This window comes from Thunnus albacares, chromosome 12, assembly GCF_914725855.1.
Source record: "Thunnus albacares chromosome 12, fThuAlb1.1, whole genome shotgun sequence".
In the NCBI taxonomy this organism is placed as follows: domain Eukaryota; kingdom Metazoa; phylum Chordata; class Actinopteri; order Scombriformes; family Scombridae; genus Thunnus; species Thunnus albacares.
In genome coordinates this window covers 10,501,934-10,522,671 of record NC_058117.1, presented here as the reverse complement: position 1 = coordinate 10,522,671, position 20,738 = coordinate 10,501,934, and the positions used below count along the sequence as shown (strand labels likewise).

The window sequence follows — 20,738 nt, the reverse complement described above, 5'->3', positions numbered from 1 at the left end:
CTAGTTTGGACTCCCTGGCTTCACGTACTCCAATGGACACGTGATCAGTAAAATCTATAAATAGAGGTGCTGCAGTCGTTTGTTTCTTTGACACCCGGGCGGAGTGAGGAGAGACATGGCGTCGACAAGCCGGTGCGTAGCAACCCAAACATCAGTTAATAGCGCTGCCTCCTTCATGTGTGACTCTCACAATGTTACTTATTTTTAAAAACGATCGCGTTACTCACGATAAGAGACGTTAGAGCTGCTCCTAAAGTGTCAAATATATCGCTCTTCTCCGTGTAGCTACGATGTGTTTTGTGCTAGTTAGCCCGCTAGCTGGTTAGATGTTGCCAGAAGTCACTATCTGTGTCCATGTTATGTTCACACGCTGTTGTGAACAGCTTCGATTCATTATCATGTAAACGTCGCCTCGCATCATAGCCTTGCTTTGTCGCCACTTATTTGTTGTAACATAATTCAGCTTGTGTAGTATGAATCTGAAACTTACGCTAACATGTTAACGTGTCGTCTCGTTGACGTTAGCGGCCGGAGAGCACCGCTGGATCCGCTTTCTTTTCATTTGCAAACATAATACTGACATGTTTTCAGTGCAGCGTGTCTACATTTAGTCTTTTATGCAACAACAGGCAACAGATGCTCCTTTTAAATCCGTACACTGAGCCGGCTAAATATGTATGTTTGCTTCTCTTGCCTCCCTTCTTTTGTTACAATCACTGTCAGCTTCCCGGGATGTTTATCAGTATTTAAATATAAATGGTGAGAGTCAGAGAATGGAAAGTGTAAATGCAGAATAATGTTGGTATATGTTCTTGGTTTGACGCCCAGTAATGAGATCACCTGTTTTTGTTTTCACCACATCACCGTGACGTTTTGGTTGTATTACTATATCAACACTGAAACCAAACAGGTAGTCGATTAATCAGTTAGCAGATAATGAAACGCAACTATCTGATTAGTTTCACTAATTTTTCAAGCAACATTCTCCATCTTCTTCAGTGTGAAGATTTGCTGCTTTTCTTTGTTTTATATATTTGTAGATTTGGGTTTTGGGGTTGACTTGACTAAACAAGCAATTTAAAAACGTCACTTAAAGCTGAGAGAATCTGATTTTTTTCCACTATTTTTTGACACTTATATATCATTAATATATTAAGCTTTGCCTATAGGTTGTTTAGTTGTCTTTGAGTTTCTTTTATATCCGGATCCACACGTTAACTCTGCCCACCTCAGCTTCAACCATACTTTCATCCTGCTGATCCCGTCACTTGGACCCATCATAAATAATAAAACCACTTAAAGTCACTTTGTAAGATGTGCTGGGCATTTCTTCTCAGCAAAAAAAGGGGAAAATGAAAGTGCAGCATCTGGACTTTCTAACATTACACATTCAAATGAGCTTGATTGTGCTTATCTTTGTTGTTTTTCATATGCAGCTTCCTGACTTCTTTTCACAAGAGAATAAACAAGTCGCACTGCTGGCAGTTTGAATCTATATATATCTTTTCCTGCATAGATGAGACTTTGTAGCGATGTGTTTTGCATCCTGACGTCATTGTTGACACTCCCTCTACCCCACCCAGTGTTTGCCTTCATTTTCTTCCCTTTCCCATCTTTTTCTTGTATTTGAGCTCTTTGATCATTTAACTGTTGTTCTGCTCCTGTTGTAGCGGAGATGCTCTGGCCCTTCCCAGAGTTCAGTGTCCCAACCACCCAGAGGCCATACTGGTGGAGGACTACAGAGCAGGGGACATGATCTGCCCTGAATGCGGCCTTGTAGTAGGTGAGTGTGTTACACTACAGAAACACTCTCTGTCATAGAGCTCGAAGAACACGTCCTTCCTTTTCATTTTGGTTTCCTGTTCTTGTTTCTTTGCCTCGACCTCTCTCAGATGAACTCTGAGATAATCAGATAATGACACTCGTCTGTACACACAGTTTTCTTAGAATGCTTCTTCCTGAACCTGTTTGCTTGGTTTTGAGGCTTTCACATTTACAATTATTTTGCATGGGAACATCAGCTGAGCTGACAAGCCAAACAAGGGAGCGGTTTCCAAAGTGTGAAGCTGAAATCTGAACAACACAGCTGCAATAAATATATTTCTCTGTAATGTCATTTAAACTGCAGGTTTATGTTGTAGGGTCCTTCCACCCAGATCACTAAAAAAAGATTTCCCAACTTAGCCACGCAACACATCACCGTGTTGCAATCTCTCCTGCAAGACTTCTTTCACCACCCGAGATCAACAGAGACAAACACAATTTTTATGCCGTTTAACATAAAGAAAAACTCCATTCAAAAAACACAACAGTGTCATTTTCCAGAGACTATGTCCATATTACTGATATGAAAATCTACTGACCTCACTGTGAACAACATCTGGCTTCATTCAACATGAGCCCAGAAGAACACAGAGATCCAATCCATATTGAACAGTAAAATTGAAAGGAGAGGAGTGTGCAGTAGAGATGAGACAGGACAAAGAAAGGAGGAGAGATTAACAGCAAAGCTTTAATAATAAGGAAATTAAAGGAAATGTATGTTTTTGCCGCAAGTCGTGTCCACACTCGCACACTAAACTGTATTCTTTGCGCAGTTTCAGTTTTTTGAGCGTCCATTGATCAATATGTCATGTGTCGTCAAGGCAAATCACACACAAAAGGTAAAGTGTATGCCACAAAAATCCTTTGAACATGTGATGTTAGAGCGTAACACAAAAGCTGCAGGGGAACACAGAGTTCTCCTCTAACGAGCCCCCCGAGCACAGACCTGGTCAGATGGGAGACGAGAGACGCCAGCCACTCTCTGATGCAAGCTAAAGTGCCCTCTGTTCCTGCCCCCTTAGCTTTGGCTGGCCTCTAAGGAGATGAATGTCACTTTACCTCGAAACATTAGCAAGACTGATGGATGGTAAGAAAAAAGCGTAACAGGATTAAAATATCAAGAAATCTAATCCTCGACCCTGCTACACGGTTCCAAGAACAGTCAGTCATGATAACTGGGAGAAAATGACGGTTCTGTTCAGGCAGTGTGCTCCGCCTTTGTCTCACGTTTTTTCCTTTGTACATCTCTGATTTGATGCAGTTTAATGACTGAACATTTGTTTAGATCAGATTTTAGGATTGTAGTCCTGTCTCACTACATACTGTGAGATATACTGATGAAAGAAGGCAGGGAAGGGATGATGTGTTAAAAAACTGATACAGAGCCAAAATACTGAGATTACAGTATTTATGGCTTCAGTCCACTGATGCTTTAAAAGCTTCTGCTTGTCTGATAAAACGTGAAGAGTTGCTGTGGACACTGTGAAGAAAGATTGGGACAATGTTTACAGTACTTGGGACTCAAGGAAATGTTTGCAGAAGGGAATTGTCTTGAATGTGGCATCATCTTCTGCTTAATTATTCCTGAGGGATGTAATACAGCCAGACAGAACAACACAGTGACTGTTATTTTTTTTTGTGTGTGTGTGTGTGCACAGACTTTTTGTATGTGCAGGTGATTCACTGAACTTTTAACAAAATCTGTCATGTTCATCAGCGACCGTGTGCCATTTCTGAAATCGACCCCTCAGTCTTTATCGTTACATTTCATATTTTATGTTTTCCAGAGCAACCAGTGTGATGTGTTTTACATTTAAAACTAACTGGCACTCCTCCAGAATCACTTCATCAAATCTACATCCACCTAAGCTTAAATTTTATGCCCGTACAGCAAATGTACCAGTCAAAGCTTGTTACAATGAACGTTGATCTTGTGCCGCCTTTTTTTGCTACTGCCAGGTTTTGGTTTAATTTCTTACTCTTCTTATTTATTGTACTGTCCAAACCATTTCTCCTCAGGTGACCGTGTCATTGATGTAGGCTCAGAGTGGAGGACGTTTTCCAACGAGAAAGCCCTCAAAGATCCATCCAGAGTGGGAGACGCCCAGAACCCACTGCTGAATGGAGGAGACCTGACCACCATGATCAGCAAGGTGACACAGCTGTGCTTTGTTGTTAGAAATGATCCTTGTTGTGTGCATCTTAATCAAAAATCAAGTTGTTGGTATTTTATCAGTTTATTCTTCAAATGTATGTAGTTCCTGAAACAAACAAATAATTGGAAGGATGTCAAAAGATGCTTGAGCAAATTAAATTTGAAAAGTTTTGGATATTTGGGGCTATTTCATCAGTTTTCAGATGTACATTAGACAGATGATAATTGAGGTAATGCTCATGTTATTGAAAGCTTTGATAAAAAAAATATCAGCATTCATAGTATTTCTATCAATATTACCTGATCAAAAGAAAATCAAAAGATTTCTGTTTATAAGAGTTTGGATGCAACAATGATGCAGAAACATCATTGTCGCTGTCTGGTCATGTCTGCTGTAATCACAGTAACATGAGTTAAGTTATTATGGTTTCTTTTGAATTAGAGTAACAGTGAATTTTACCAACAGTCATCCACTGTTTCCACCACAGGGAACAGGCGCAGCTAGTTTTGATGAGTTTGGCAACTCCAAGTATCAGAACCGGCGGACCATGAGCAGCTCTGATCGGGCCATGCTCAACGCCTTCAAAGAAATCAGCACCATGGCAGATCGCATCAACCTGCCAAGAAACATCGTAGTAAGTAAAAAAACAAACAAACAAACACAACAGAAATATGAATCTGTAATGTGTTTTTGGAAGGATTATCTTGAAACAGGTGCAGCCATCCCGTAAAAAAAAGAAGGGCTTGACCGCTTTAAAGAGCTAAATCACATCATGCACAAACACCTTAGCAGGCACACACACACACACACACACACACACACACACACACACACACACTCTATCTGTGTGGATGTGAGTAGTCCATCTGTGGTCTATCTTAATGGGTCAGTGCAAAACTGGATTTACCGATAGTGATGTTTAAAGTCAGCTGACTCCTCAGAGAGAAACGAAAACCACGCACGTGTGGGTGAAAGTGTGAGCAACAGATGGAGAGAAATAAAACAGAAATGATGGAAGTCTGTGTTGTTCTGTTGTGTATCAGTGAAGTTATGTGTTTTTTTTCCCCGTTAATTCGAGACGTTTGCTCTCTGCTGGCAATAATTTACATTAATGGTGTCAATTAAATTTAAATCCAGAATTAGATAAAGACAACAGGATGTGAAGAGAAGAAATTTGGTTAAGAAGGTGGTTAAAAAGTCCTGCACTTTTTTTTTTTTGTATCTATTCATATTTTACTTTAATGTAAATAAACACTGTTGAGTCTCTAATACATAATACAACAAGTCTAAACTAATGATGTAATTTGGGAAGACTCCTATTAAGATCTCTACTAAAAGGATGCTGATTTTCTTTTGATGTAAATCCTGTTTTTTTTCCCTTCAGGACAGAACAAACAACTTATTCAAGCAGGTTTATGAGCAGAAGAGTCTGAAGGGACGAGCTAATGATGCCATCGCTTCAGCCTGTCTCTACATCGCCTGCAGACAAGAAGGTGTACCGAGAACATTCAAAGGTCAGAAAAAAAAACATTTCACCACATCTGTCTTCATCTACAGACCGTACAGAAAGAAATTATGGAGATATGATGTTCAATCAAACGTTGAAATATTCTTTCCCTGGAAACACTACATAGACCTGAAGTGTTCCTCACTGGGGTTTAGTTTGTCGTGTGTAATTTGCAACCATTAACAAAATTTGATTCCTGTGCCCACGGTATTTATATATCGGTGCACTTTCTCTTTAGCTTTATTGTCAAAGTCACAGTAAAAACTGGATAGAAAAGAAAAAAGTAGACTTTATTGCTACAGAAACTCAATTTTCTTTGACTTCAGTCCATCGAAACACATCTCTTTACCTGATTTCCTGATGATTTCCTCCACAGAAATCTGCGCCGTCTCCCGAATTTCCAAGAAGGAGATAGGCAGGTGCTTTAAGCTGATCCTCAAGGCGCTGGAGACCAGCGTGGACCTCATCACCACAGGAGACTTCATGTCCCGCTTCTGCTCAAACCTCGGCTTGCCAAAACAAGTGCAGATGGCCGCCACCTTCATCGCCAGGAAGGCTGTGGAGCTTGACCTGGTGCCTGGCAGGAGCCCCATCTCAGTGGCCGCAGCAGCCATCTACATGGCCTCCCAGGCCTCTGCAGAGAAGAAGACCCAGAAAGGTGAGTGATACGGCTGGACTGTTGATAGTCAAATGTTGCTGAGTTCAGACCAGAGGTGGAAAAAGAAACCACAATCAGTTAGCTGGTATTTTAAAACATAGAAAAGACATGATTACTCAAATAAAGTAGAGGTCTTCATGGGGCTGAAACAGACTCCAACCTGATGTGCATAAATTAATTTTCACCTGATTTGAAGGGGGACCAGTGGACAATCAGACCTGAGACAAATAAACCCAAACAGAGATCAGCAACACTGGCAGCAGCATGATGTTCCCCCAGTTAAAGCTATAATATGTCATTATTCCACATTGAAATGTCTACAAACAACTAGACCTATGTTATATATTTTGTTGTGTACTTACATTATCCCAAATGTTTCCATCACTTTTCAAACACAGAGAAATCTTTTATTTTAATCAAGGTAACAGTCTGTTTCATTTGGTCACCTGTCAATGGCGTCATAACCCCTCTACCAAAGAGTATACGTGCAGATGTATGCGTCGGTGTTGTTTGTCCGCTACAATTGCGTCTACCAAAGAGTATGCACATTCAAGATAATACGTCGGTGTTGTGGTTGTTTGACAGAAACTGTTATAAATGGACTTTTATTCAGTTTTAGGCCACGTTTTTATGATAAACTTTTTAGATTTTTGTCGTTTTTACCAATATCTTTTAACCAGATGAAGGATTTTAGTCATTGGACGTCTGAATCTTACGTTATCAGAGAAACAAGCTGAGCAAACGTTAGCAGCAGCTCAGCTAGCAGCCCCTCCCAGATGTCAGGTGCCCGCTGAACAGCGTCAGAGAAACACTGATTTTCAACATGAAACTGCTTTATTCAGTCTTTTTACCTGTTTTAATCACCGGGTCTGTTTGTTTTGGAGAGGAGGAGACCTCTGCGGATAATTCAGCTCCTAGTAAAAACACGCTGAAAGATGAACACTGAAGGAATCGTAACAAGAAGAATCTGGTTGCTTAACAATGAAGACAACAACTACCATGATCCCACGATACTTCACACCATCATCACACTCCGTCTTTTGTTATTGTTTTGATTGAGAGACCCCTAGCGGCAGAAATTACATATTGTGCTTTTAATGAGCAGTGACGGACAGAAAGAGCAGCAATACATGTCACCCTGCACTTCACTGTTCACACGCTGTGAGGATTGTAAAATACCACACAAACAGATCTGGGATCCACGTATTGATACAGTCCTGATGAGTCCTGTGTTAAAAAAAAAACCCAAAAACAAACAAACAGCATCGAAAACATTGATAAAAGGGTTTAGTTGTCAATTAATTTACAGGTAACAGGAGCTACGGTTCCTGCTTTGAATTTTAATTACACAGCTACCCTTTTTCATAGATTGTGCCTTTTATGATACGCAGCTGGCAAATAGCATTAAATTCACTTATATCCAGTATAAAGACCATTACTGAATCTCTAATTTGTCAGTTTTATTGATAGTCTAAATACCCACAAACTGCTGCTCTTTTAAACACGGTGATGCTTTATATTTTGAGAGATTTATTGTTTTTTGTGCATAATTTTCACCCGCAAAGAAACGAGTAACTAAAGCCACTAGACAAATGTAGCAGAGTCCAATGTTTCCTACTGAAAATTAGTAAAATAAAGTGAATTGTCACATAAGTGGAAGTAGTCGAGTGAAGTACATCACTCCAGTTAAATGTGCTTATTTGACATCTGTGCTTCAGTCTAATGAAAAGGGAAACTTGTAAAGTTGAGTCTGCATCATTTCTCTAAGGTCTGATTTGAAACTCTCGTCTGTCATCCTTGTTGAAGTGTCCTTGACCAAGACAGACAGATTTAATGCTTTTTAGCATTTAATCTTTTTAGTTTTCCTGAACGGCTCAAAAGCGTCTGATATATTTTATTTATTTATCTACAGAAAATTACCCAGCTGCTTTTAAAAACACAGTAGGTTTGATTCTGTAGGTGGTAGATTTACAGCAGGTCAACAGTTAAACTTTGTCTCTCTCACTTTCACAGAAATCGGAGATATCGCCGGTGTTGCAGACGTTACGATCCGACAGTCTTACCGCCTTATCTACCCGCGCGCCGCAGAACTCTTCCCTCCAGACTTCAAATTCGACACACCTGTCGACAAACTGCCCCAACTGTGAAGATGCCCCCCACACAGTGATATTTTTCTGCTGTACTCACAGGATTGTATTCTTTTTTTTTATAATCATATTTGTGTTGGATTTGGAAGATTTTTCTTGTCTCTCCTACGACTTCAAGCCTTACTCAAAGGCACTCTCACAGGAATAAAACGGACACATTCCAGTGATTAAATAAACAGCTTGCAGACTGTACTTACAGTATTTCAATTGAGTGTATATACTGTATCATGTATATTATGTCCAAGTGGGAAAATGTAATTGATGCTTGCAATTTTAGGCTGGTTTCATACTGTATACATAAAACTTTGTTTTTGTAGAAAAATGACCAGGTTCTATTTTGTTAGTTTGTTTGAATTGTTCGAATTAATTTAAAAAAAAATAAAAAATAAAAAGATTTTCATTAAAGCATGGTAATCAGCTCATGGTTTGAAAAACATTAAACATTTGTTTACATAAAACCTGTTTTACTCAAGTTTTTTCTAGATTGAACGTCTTCAAATGAAAGAAAACAGTCAAACTTCAGTCGTAGTTTCACTGAAATTCAAACAGTGAATACAAGATAAACAGTAACCCAGATGGATGTGTGCAAATAAAAAACAATGCCACTATTACAAATGTTTAATTTGTGCATTCATGATAGGTAACAAACGACTGCAAAAATGCCTTTTCTGTTTTTTACACCGGGATGAAGAGCGACAGTTGTGACTTGAGAGTTGGTGTACCATCCGTAAAGTTCTTGTCTGTTCTGGCAACAACATGCACAAGCAAGGAATAAAAAAAAAAAAAAAAAAAACTTTGTACAATCTATTTTCATCATTAAGAAACGTAGATAATTAAAAACTATTGATAAAATTAGTGCTTTCAGCTTGTGTACATACAGTATGTATATATAATATACCCTGCCCTCCCCTGTAGTGATTCATATCAACAGCTCTGCAAACATTTGAGTCAATTTCTATAGAACATGCAAATTGACAGAAAGTCATCAGCTGGTAGAGGGAAGACCTGAAGTAACTGAGTTGAATGTTTAGTGTTCCCAAATAACTCAGCACTTGTCTTGTGGATTCTTGCTTAATCACTGGATTCACTGTCAGACCATCGTTCAGATTTGATTCTTTTGTTCCTTTTCTTTTTTAATAATCATGAGCTTTTCGTCTGCGGCTTCTAGAGGGACAGGATGAATTTGGTTTCGGTAGCTGTAACTGTGCGAGTCACTTTAGCGTTTTCACTTTCACTGAGGTAATGAGAAAAATGCTGTCAGGTGAATAAAAAAAAACAAACCAGAATACAGAATTGAAATCCAACTGAACTCAGCTCTGATGAATTCATTTCATACTGGAAGCACAAAGTCTGACTTCACTGGTCAGAGTCAGAGTTCAGCTGAAGCTCAAGCTGCAGAACCACTAGAGAGCGTCTGAAAGAAAAAAATATTTAAGGTTTTGCATTATTTAATGTGGCCTAAACACATTTTTAATTATCAACTCAATTCCAAACATGGATTAAAATAGACTGAAGTGATGGTCTGTGAATATTAATTCATTTAACAGTAAGTAGCTGGTAACACTGGATGGAGCTGTTTTATACTAAAGAGTAATATCATGTATCTTGTATGCTGACATACAAGCTTCGGGTGCGTAAAGTGTTAAACTGGGTTGTAGACATAGACTGGGCCCCTACACAAAGGGAAATGTAGTGTGAAGACTCTAACTTGGGTTTCAAGTCAAGAAGCAGCAGTAGTAGTCAAGATGTTTGTTGTAGTTGACCGTTCAGTGACGATGCTTTAAGCACTTCAAATTTCACTGAACACCAGTTTCAGACATGATCATGGCAGAAATGTCAAACTTTAACAGTGAGATAAAAGTCCTAAAGCTATGGCGAGGGCTTTGCAAAGAAAGAAAGAAAAAAAACACGACAATAAAATATACGACTGAATATAATCTGTACAGATCAAAAAAAAAAAAAAAAAAGGAAGACAGTGACACTGAATAAAATGATTGTGATGTTGCCGTCTTCTCGGAGTTCATATGAAAAACATTCTCAGTGGTCAGACAACGAACACGACGTGTGCATCCCTCCTCCTTCACTCAGTTTCTCCAACAACAGAGTTTCATTTGTTTTCTTTTTGTTAAAAAAAGTTCTTCATGTTGATTTAAAAAAAAAAAAAAAAAAAAAAAAAAAAAAGACGCAGGGGTCCTCAGGAGGCTTCTGGACTTTCTTCTCAATGGCACAGAGTTTTGCCCGAAGGCCTGGGGAGCCACGTTTCGCTGCTCCCCCTCAACATTTTGGGCAGGGAAGAGGAAAAACAGATGTGAGCTACAGTCATTGCTGTTCTTGTTGGTTCACAGTGTGTGTGAGTGTGAGTGTGAGTGTGTGTGAGTATGTGTGTGTGTGTGTGTGAGTGTGAGTGTGTGTGTGTGTGAAGGGGAAGTCAGGTGAGCTAACACCAGTCAGCAATGTAATCAAAGTCAGAGAACATGCTCTGCTCCTCCAAGTTCAGCATTCGGGGTTCCCTCGGTGGGGTTAAGATGGGCGCCTCTGAGGTAAATTCATCGTCGAAGTTGCTGACGTCGTTGGCGCCCTGGATTGTCGGCACGAACGGCGGCTTGACCTTCTTCGCCAGCAGTCCGTTCCAATCCATGTTCTGCCAGGAGCCGGACAGAGAGTGTCGTATTAGTCTCAACTTTTTATATTACAAAAAAATAATTATCAGAGCAAATTCTCTTTTCTTTAACTTACCCTGAAGAATAGATGTTTCTTAACCTCCTCTGCATCCCTTTCTCCTGCTCCCAGACGTCGTTCTGGGCTTCTCCTCAACAGCTGAGAAGAAGGAAGGACAATAAAATACAGTAAATCCACTCGGTCTGCGTATACTGAGGATACGTTAGTGGAAAATATAAGCAGAGTTTACACTTTTGGCACAATTCATGTATGTAACTATCAAATGAAAACATGAACGACTGTCGACTATCCCTTCGCTCAACGCACCCTCCTCATGATGGAGATGGCCTCGGTCGAGAGGAACCGTGGGTAGCGGACTTCATCGTTGACGATGCTATCGAACACCTCCTCCTCATCGTCACCGGGGAAGGGGGACTGAAACAGACGTGCCAAGATGAAAAAGATGAAGACAAGACAAATGCAACTGAATATGACTCACTGTTATGTCAGAGCATCGGTGTGAATCAAGTGCTGCGACAATATGCAGTGATGTACTGTTGATGAATGTTTTGTGATATCAAATATCTTAATGAAACACGCGCTCACCTCCCCAACCAGCATCTCAAAGATGAGGACGCCCAGACCCCACCAGTCCACAGCGCGGGTGTACGACGTTTCAGTCAAAACCTCTGGAGCTAAAAACTCAGGTGTGCCACAGAACGTACTGGTGCGGTCCCTGAAACCCATTCCTGAAAACAACACAGAGGATGTTTAATGAAAAAGGTCAACACTACTTCAAAACACATTCACTGTCTCTTTTAATGCTTGTTTAAGCAAATACTGTACATGAACTGTGACTGACATGTTGGAAAAAATATATTTTCTGAATAGTTTCATAGTAAAATACATTCAGAATGAAGAGAAATCCCAATAGATAAATAGTGAAATATAAAGCCTTCAGTAAAATGTTGTTTCCCATTTTACCTTCTTTGCAAAGTCCAAAGTCAGCGATCTTCACGTAGCCCTCTGTATCAAGGAGCAGGTTATCCAGCTTCAAATCCCTGCAAATGGCAGAAAAATAAAATTAGTTTTCAAAACTTGAGTCTCCTAAACAGACGTGTGAATGGAACTGAATGTCAAAGCGCTCACCTGTACACAATCTTATGGTCATGTAAGAATTGTAATCCCAATACGACGCAGGCCGCATAAAACCTTCAAGGACACAAAACAGATTAGATTAGATGACGTGAACTTTACTGACAAATACGAAGACAATCAGTGTGAGCTTTACTTTAACCTATACTACGATATGAAAAAAATAAGATTAAAGCTCTGATCACTCACACGGCCCTGGGCTCAGAGAAAACATCAGCATGAATGTGCATCATCAGGTCGCCTCCTGCTGCGTACTCCATGACGAAACAAACGTGCTCCTGCGTCTGGAAACACGCAAACAGGTTGACCAGGAACGGGTGGCGAACGCTGTTGACCGTTTCAAAAATCCTCTTCTCACACATCAGACTGGAAAAAGAGAGAGAGAGAGAGAGAGAGAGTGTGTGGGTCACGATTTGTACTCATAGTTCGAGAAAAATAATGCCTCATGAACAATTAACCATTCCTCTACAACAAAACCAAATCTTTCCATCGTCTACGCTTTTCCAATTAACTAGCTGAGCATCAATGTCAAACTTTTACCTGTCCACCTCATCACGAGCCACAATGTCTCCTTTCTTCAGAGCTTTGATGGCGAACATCTCTCCTGTGCTTTTATATTCTGCTAACAACACCTGCAGGAGGAGAAGCAGAGGATAGAGACGCTTCAGAGAAACAGAATTTAACTCGTATGCCTGCGTTGTCGTGTTGGATGATCAAATGAAACGTACTTTTCCAAAGTGGCCGCGTCCGAGGACTGCCACACATTTGAAGTCTTGGAGACTGAAGTGGAACTGCTCTTCTTCCCTGGAAATGGAGAAGTGTTTGAATTAGCATCTGTTATAAGTACAGTGTGTGCCAGCATAAAGCTGTTGGTGTGAATGAGGAACCATTTCTGCAACATGACAGTTAAACTCAAAGCATGATGATTCAACGCCAGGGGGCACTGTTTACACCCACGTATCCACCTAAACAACAGTCCCACTGAATACCTGCATGTCAGAGCTTAGCACTGAACAGACTTTAACACATGACGAGAACTCTAACAACAAAAACATCTTCTTTAAACTTTTAATTATACATTTAAAGTAATAAAAACATGACAAGCATCAGTTCTGAAGCAGCAGATTGATCCCCGGCCCTTCACTCCTACCTTATATCTGCGTCTTTCTGGATGGCAGTGAGCTCCAGGTCTGGATGCTGGATCTCCTGCTCCACCACTCCGTCCAGGTCCGCCTTCACTGCTATGCTGTTTCTCTTGTTCAGGAAGTCAAATGAGGCCAGAGCATCCTGCAGAGAGACAAAGCAGAGCAGGAGGACAGAGAGTGAGTAAATGTGAAACTAAAAGTACCGACAACCCAAGATTGGTGTCACCAATTCACTATCTGACCAAATGTGAAATATGATCACAATCTGCCCTTCTGTTCCTGAGTTATGGTCTTGAATAATGGCCAGAAAAGTGTTTTTGCAGAACATTACGATGTCACAGTCAGGCTGACCTTTGACCCTTTGGATATAAAATGTCACCACTTCATCATTTTATCCTATTAGACATTAGTGAAACTTTGTCATAATTAGTGTATGAATTCTTAATTTATGGCCAAAAATGAATTTTGTGAGGTCACAGTGACCTTTGACCACCAAAATCTAATCAGTTCATCCTGAAGTCCAAATGGGCGTTTGTGCCAAATTAGAAGAAATTCCCTCAAGGCGTTCCTGAGATATCGTCTTCACAAGAATGGCACAGATGGACAGAAAACCCGAAAACATGATTCCTCCAGTCACAGCTGTTGCTGGTGCAGAGGCATAAAAACTAAAAATTACAAAGGACGAGCTTTTATTCATCATTCAGTCATTATTTTTCTCCTGGAAGATTATAGTTACATCTGTTGTGTCTTAGTAATATTCACAAATATGCTTTTGTCATTGATAATAACTATGATAAGAGCTGTGTGACTGGATTCAGCTGCACAAACACATTATTGGATGCATTTTCAAAGTAAATCAACTACATATAAAACTATAGTTTAGTCAAATAAATCATGTGACTATTGCTCAATGGAGAGCTTCTTAAGTTGAAGACATAATGAGAAGCACATTTGTCAATACATGTATGATAGTACTTTAAAGCATGGCTAGCAAAGCATTTTATTGGGAGAGTTTTCTCCCCCTGACATGAACTGAGTTTATTGGGGGATCTGACCGTTGATGCTGCAATTAACCTTCTTGAATCTTTAATCTTTAATGGTTCCTTGTTTTAAACTGAGAGCATGGCACCCAGCTTCATGAACCAGACTCAAACCACTGAGCTGCTGCTGTGTTTGTCTTCCAGCTGTGATTACATCAGTTCATTGCTGACTTATCAACAATACCTGTGATTCCTGGAACACTTTACCTGTACTTCCTCCTTGTCAGGCATCTTATGCTGCACCAGTGGCTCCCGGATGTCGTCGGGTGCTGGGTAGTGCTTGGGTCCTGGGGTGGGCTCTTTGTCAAAGTCCAGCTTGGTCACCAGCGGGTCACTGTGCATGGACAAGAGTACGGCTTAGTGATGATATCAGTCATCCAGACACTGAGACTGCAAAACTAAGTCATGTATTGTGTGTTTTTATATTTTATCTATTAACACAAGTATGTTTGCTCTTCACACCACAACAGTTGCTCCTACTGATGCAGGTTTACAGAGGAGACACCTACAAACACTGTCATCAGTGTCTCACTTTTTTTATTCAACATTATGAATATTTTTTGTCATAGCTTTAGTGCATATTAATTACTTTTGAATATACATATAAGTACAGTATGAGTGTGTTAAAGTACCTGCTGGGTGTGGGGGAACCAGGCAGGCTGCTGGGTCCAGTCTCAGCTGCCTGCGGACTGAAGGAGTTAGTGCTGACGGTCGGTATGGCTCTTCTCACCAGGCGGCCCCACGTGGCGATGTTGATGTTCATCTGAGGGGCTCGCAGGAAGGTCTTACCTGATGGAGAAGAAGCAAAGAGACACAAGAAGGGTAGAGGAAAGAAAGAGCAGAAATGAGGTGACGTTTGTGAAGCACAGTGAGCAAGGAACACGTATAATTTGATACAAAGTCATGTCTCCTTTCCCTTAGCCTGTAGAAACTGATTTGAGGGTAACATTACTAAATACACCGTTATAACAAATATAAGTTTCTATGATGCCTGACTCACCTTGCTGCTTTGAGAAAATCTTCTTTTGTCTTTGCAACTTTGGTCGTCTCTCAATGACAGGATTGAAAAATGTTACCTGGTCAAGAGGAAAAAAACAAAACAAGATTAAATAATGGAGAAAACAGCCAGTTCAACTATGAGAGAGATCTACTTCAACGTGTATATGTGCACACACACTATATACGGTGGCAATGCCTCCGAACATTGTAAGATATACTGAAACAAGACAACAACATGAACATTATGCAACTGAGAGTAAAGAATAGTCAGAAGAGATTGTTCGACTAATACAGACTACCATGTGTCATTTGTCACCAGTGAAGGTTGATAATAGTCTGAGTGTGAACAAGTGAACATGTGCACACCTCAGCAAACAGCATCCCCTGTGGTTCAAGGTACAGACACATCCCGTGGCGCTGGTTGTCCAGGAAGTCCTCCAACCGCAGGAACTTGACCGCGCAGAGCGAACGCCAGTCACGCCAGTACACTGAGATCTCTAGCTCACGAGACTACAGCACACACAAACCACAACAAGGAGATGTGAAACAAACCGACTGTGTTAACTAAACAAAACACTGAGTCAACAGCATCGATGTAGGCCAAGGTCACAATGTGTGTGTGTGTGTGTGTTAGTTACCCGGTCCAGCTCCAATGTAAACTTCTGGTCCCAGGCCTGGTTGCTGACGGGCCTCCAGCTCGTCTGGCCGACTACTGTGTTGTCCAGCTTCAAAACTGCACTGATCTCATCTGAGGATACACACACTCCATTTGTTAAGCACTGGTGTATTAACAATGTCCTAATTGTGACTGTCATTCAGTGTGTTACACAGACTATTTACTGATGACATTAGTGACACTTAATGTAGTCAGATAATTATTTTTTCAGTCACTTTATCAATAGTTGCTCTTTTCAGAGAATGTCCAGGGTCAGATCTACTCACTGGAGAGCTCTTCACTCTTTGTCACGTTGCGTGAGCTCACACTGCGGTTTCGGTTTGCTCTGCTAATGAAGGATGAGCGTATCTCGCTCGGGCTCCAGCCGGGCAGCGGGACAGATGCAGCTTTGGAACGACCTGGGACATTTTCCAGAAGGTCCTGACAGCCCATGAGCCTGACGTCTAACGTGCCTGGTGGTGAGGAAGGACAAATTATCACACAATCTGTCTGCTTTCCAGTTATTCAGTTCAGTTATTCCATTCCATACATAATATACTAAACCTTATCATGTTTATTATTGAGTGTGGCCAGTTTTAGACTAGTCTAATTCAGGCTGTACAAATATAAAGACTGATTAATTTTAGACCTAAAACATTTGCCACCCTACCTGCAGGCTATTTTAGTGTGTTTCCATGGTAACAATGAATGACATCTACTGACAAATGAACGTCAGTGTCATCTATTTGCCAACAATGTTGTTTAAAGAACAACAAGAAGGGACAGTTTTTAAAGAGCACAATAAACCCTTGAAAATATGGATTTTTCTGCTTTTGCTTAACTCATTAAACTTCCTTCCAAGAGGAAGGAAAAGCAGCTCAGCAGGTAGTACGTGTAGCTCAGTTGATCATGTTTTTTGGCTTGAAAAGGATCTGAATTGCTCTCTATAAAGTAAAAGGGGAACTAAATGTAGAAATATCAGAGGAGGAATGGCATTCTGTGTGCATGTAACAACACATCTTCAAATTCTAGGAGATGGGAGGAATGTGGTTAGAAGTATTTAATTAGTTTTTTTCATTATACCTCACATAAGAATGAACAAATTCATAATCATGTTGGAGATTGTGTGACTTTGGGGGAATTTATGTTTAACCTTAAGAGACATTTTAGATTATGAGATCCCGAAGAACGGTACAATATTATATCTAGATTTGATAACAGAAAAAGTAGTAGTAAGAAGCAACCTGTATCTTCATAAAATTTTACTGGTTGCCTATAAAAAGGCAATAACAGAACCTCCAAGACATCACATATGGGTCCACGATTTGTAATGAAACACAATTTGAATAGTAGGTTGGTGATGAAATGGTCACAGATTATTGGTTGGTGGTTAAGAACAGGAATGGGGCTGGCATATAAAAGGCAAAATACTACAGATGATAGATAATGTCATCATGTCCTCTGTATAGTCACCTGTGAGTGCAGCGGGCTTGGTCACGGTGCTGTACTGGTTCTGTGTGGAAATGATGCTGGATCTTGGGCTGAGGACTGGCGTGGACAGGAGTGACAGCTCTTCCACGATGCTGCTGCTGCGAGGGTGGTTTTTAGGCAACTCGTTGAGGCGTTGCTCCAAGGAATATCGCAGGAGGTCGAGCTTTTGGCTGGACTCGTTAAAACGAGCCTGGGCCTGGAGAGAGGGAGGGGGAACGAGTGGGAGAAGGACGGCATCAATGACATGGTCAATTTGACTTTCATAGAGCACAGCAGCAGGGTACGGATCATTTTTATTTTAAAGTCAACAAGAATCTTGTTCCTTTTTGTTTCAAAATTGATTTGATTGGTGGATGTGATTTTTTTACATGGACACGTATGCTAACACAAACCTCTGAATGTGCTCTCTTTTCTGTGACTTTTCCTGTGCCCAGGAGTTTCATGACGTTCTTGGCTCCCTCGGCCACGGCGGACTCTATCCTGGCGTGGTGACACAGCTCCTCCACCCGCAGGTCCAACGGGCTGATGATGGGTTTGTCTGGAGGACAAAGGAAGGAACATGACTCTTAAGCAACAAAATTGTTTACAAGACTTTGTGTGGACAGGTGATTTTGTATTTGTCTTTCTGTTTGTGATTTCTCCGCTGAATTAATTCTAAATGGATCATTAAATGCAAGCGAAGGCTCACCCATCACTTCATTGCTCTCGAAGCTCAGCTCGCTGGCCTGGCTGGCCTTGAGGATCTGCATCCTGATGAACTCGATCTTCGTCTTGCTGTCCTGAAGCATCTGCTGGGCTGTCGCTAGCAACTTACGATCCTGTGAGTGAAACAAAACAATCACAGGCTGTAGGCAGAAGCTTATCACTATATCAACACACTTTAATATGAATGATTGTATCAAAAGGTTTTTAATAATGTTTTGTCTTGAGTGGAATAACTCTGGATGGAAGGCCGACAACGCACGCCATCCTTCGTCACTCATTGTGTTTTGTTGTTGTGAGCACGCAACACAAAACAGCCAGGACGCCAGTGCATGCCCTTACTTGGAGCCAAAGCATGAGTGACCACATGGAAAATCTTATTCACCAAAAAGTAGAATCTCATTGTGTGCTGTAATTGCTGACCCGCTCAAGCAAACTCCACCCAGAATTCCTCTGAAGTTTAAATCCTGCTTGTTGTTGATAGCGGCGCGCGCAGGAAAGACCTCTGTCCAACAGGCATTTCCTCTCTGACATCACGACAGGACTATTTCCAACTGGAAGGTGCTCCTGTCTGTCTGTCTGTCTGTGAGAGGTCGCTTACAAAACACTGTGACCTCCCCTGGTCAGACACAGAGGGAGAGGTGGGGGGGGGGGCAGTGTTTAGTCCCCTTTACTGCACTGCAGTACAAACACCTACATCTGTGCCACTGCCTGAAGCAACTAATGTTTCATTTACATTATATATTTTATTATTATAATTTTTAGATTTTATAGATAAACACCGTTAGTGTCTTGATAAGTTGAATCAACTATTTTGACGACGGATTAATCAAAATAGTTGCAGATTGTCATTTTTCAAGCAAAAAAGCCTCTAAAATTTGGCTGTTCCAGCTCATAAAATGCAAATTTAACATCTTTGGGTTTTGATCTGTTGGTTTAACAGAACAAGAGCAAGAAAACCTCACCTTTGGCTAAATTATGGTGGGAATGTTTTACTATTTTCTGACATTTAGAGTAAATTATTAATTTAAACAAAGTATTAAGTAACCAATATGTCAATAAAAAAAGTAATTGATAGTTGCAGCTCTAGTGTGTTTAAAATTCAAGGCCTGCTTTGGGATCAGACAAATGAGACCTGAAAGGTATAAGATGTTTATTATCTGGAGGTATTTGGAGGCAGATTCTGGTTATCTTTGGACAGAGCCAGGCCAGCTGTTTCTGCCTGTTCCCAACATTTCTGCTAAGCGAAGCTAACCAGCTGCTAGCTGTAGCTTCACATTAACTGGACAAACATGACAGTGGCATCAACCTTCTCATCTAACTCTCAGCAAGAAAGCTAAGAAGCATATTTCTCAAAGTGTGGAACTATTACTTTTCAAGGCGTGAAAAATTTAAACCGATCCAAGCTACATTAAATAACATATCCACAGGAGCATATCATGAAGGGCAGAATTATATCACTGGCAGAGCAGTTGGCACCACTGAAATCCTACACTACACTAAACCGTCCACTAAAAAGTGTCCTCAATAGCCGGCTGACACGAGAGCCAAGACGAGCATGAGAGGCTCTCAGTGCTCCAGCTGTTGTTATTAGTCCTGGTGACTTACACACACACACACACATACACACACACACACACACCTCCCAGCTAAATTACAGTTTTTCTTACTCTGAGCATGAGAGGAGCCACAACGACCGTAAGAGCTTTGTGAACAAACAGCAGTGCATATGACACACTGTATATGTCAGCGCCTTCTCATGTTTCCTCCTCCCCTACGGTGAAGCTGTAAAAGCAAACCCGCCATGTATCATTCTACCATCTGCAGGGTGGAAGCTGGTTTTCAAACTGGGAACGAGCCTTCTCGCTCCAGCTTTCATGTGATTATGCTCACGGTACCTTTCTAACAACACTGATGGTTCTGAGTCTAGATCTCTAACAACCTGTGATATAAGTTATATCTCCCTCCTGAGGTCTTTGTATTTGTTCTGAGTGATGTTTTGGAAAAGGACAACATACAGCGGCGAGCCTTTTTTTAATGATGAAGCAAGATTTGCATGATGAAGAAAGACAGATTTCCAACAGAAGTAGCAAATGAAATAAATCCAGCCACAGAGAGTGCTGTGAGGAAGCAATCTTAATTTTACTGACTTATTTTCATAGATTTGGCCGTAATTTCTATCAGATATGTTAACTTTGGACACTAAAGTAACAGCTGAGAACTGGAAACATGACAATGTTGCTATAACGTGGTCCAATAGGTCAAGATGAGATAAGATAAATCTGAGGGGTCACAAGATGATTAACAGGACAGAAAAGACAAAACAAACAAAAAAATGTTTTGTCAGACTTTCCTCTAATCTTTGATTTTTTTGTGTGTGAAAATTGGGTCTTTTCACCTCTTTAGGCCTCTTAAAATTCTTCACATAAAAAGGGTGTGGGGATCACTTTCTGGTTGAACTGGTCTCGACAAGCAGACGAATTAAATTTGCAAATGTACATGGCTTTATTTTTATGGGTTGATTCAAAACATTTTATTGGGAAGTAAAGTTGAAAGTAAGCAAATTTTAATGTGGTAATAATCCCCTCACTGCACAGGAAA

At 40.6% G+C, this 20,738-nt stretch overlaps 2 protein-coding genes across 4 annotated transcripts in view; one reads left to right on the top strand and one right to left on the bottom strand.

The window, feature by feature from the left end:
• The first annotated feature begins 29 nt into the window (after positions 1-29).
• On the top strand, positions 30-9,112 carry gtf2b (general transcription factor IIB). The gene is made up of 7 exons (XM_044367654.1): positions 30-132; positions 1,671-1,783; positions 3,844-3,977; positions 4,468-4,614; positions 5,365-5,494; positions 5,864-6,145; positions 8,159-9,112. The coding sequence occupies exons 1-7, from the start codon at positions 116-118 to the stop codon at positions 8,290-8,292; spliced, it is 957 nt and encodes a 318-aa protein (XP_044223589.1). The 5' UTR covers positions 30-115; the 3' UTR covers positions 8,293-9,112.
• The window catches only part of pkn2a (protein kinase N2a), a 25,330-nt gene continuing 13,487 nt past the window's right edge, over positions 8,896-20,738 (bottom strand). For all 3 annotated transcript variants that reach the window (XM_044367652.1, XM_044367651.1, XM_044367653.1), the window contains 19 exons: positions 18,124-18,253; positions 17,828-17,973; positions 17,418-17,631; positions 16,232-16,417; positions 15,928-16,037; positions 15,656-15,799; positions 15,291-15,366; positions 14,923-15,079; positions 14,498-14,624; positions 13,256-13,392; positions 12,834-12,909; positions 12,646-12,737; positions 12,295-12,471; positions 12,100-12,162; positions 11,935-12,011; positions 11,557-11,699; positions 11,278-11,385; positions 11,029-11,109; positions 8,896-10,933 (listed from right to left, as the gene is read on the bottom strand). In XM_044367652.1, coding sequence (XP_044223587.1) covers positions 10,730-10,933; positions 11,029-11,109; positions 11,278-11,385; positions 11,557-11,699; positions 11,935-12,011; positions 12,100-12,162; positions 12,295-12,471; positions 12,646-12,737; positions 12,834-12,909; positions 13,256-13,392; positions 14,498-14,624; positions 14,923-15,079; positions 15,291-15,366; positions 15,656-15,799; positions 15,928-16,037; positions 16,232-16,417; positions 17,418-17,631; positions 17,828-17,973; positions 18,124-18,253 — 2,448 coding nt within the window. In that variant the 3' untranslated portion in view covers positions 8,896-10,729. The remainder of the gene's footprint in view (positions 10,934-11,028; positions 11,110-11,277; positions 11,386-11,556; positions 11,700-11,934; positions 12,012-12,099; positions 12,163-12,294; positions 12,472-12,645; positions 12,738-12,833; positions 12,910-13,255; positions 13,393-14,497; positions 14,625-14,922; positions 15,080-15,290; positions 15,367-15,655; positions 15,800-15,927; positions 16,038-16,231; positions 16,418-17,417; positions 17,632-17,827; positions 17,974-18,123; positions 18,254-20,738) is intronic.

Coding starts and splice junctions, on each gene's coding strand:
- gtf2b (XM_044367654.1), top strand. Junction 1,784..3,843: donor TGAATGCGGCCTTGTAGTAG/GTGAGTGTGTTA, acceptor ATTTCTCCTCAG/GTGACCGTGTCATTGATGTA. Junction 5,495..5,863: donor TGTACCGAGAACATTCAAAG/GTCAGAAAAAAA, acceptor TTTCCTCCACAG/AAATCTGCGCCGTCTCCCGA.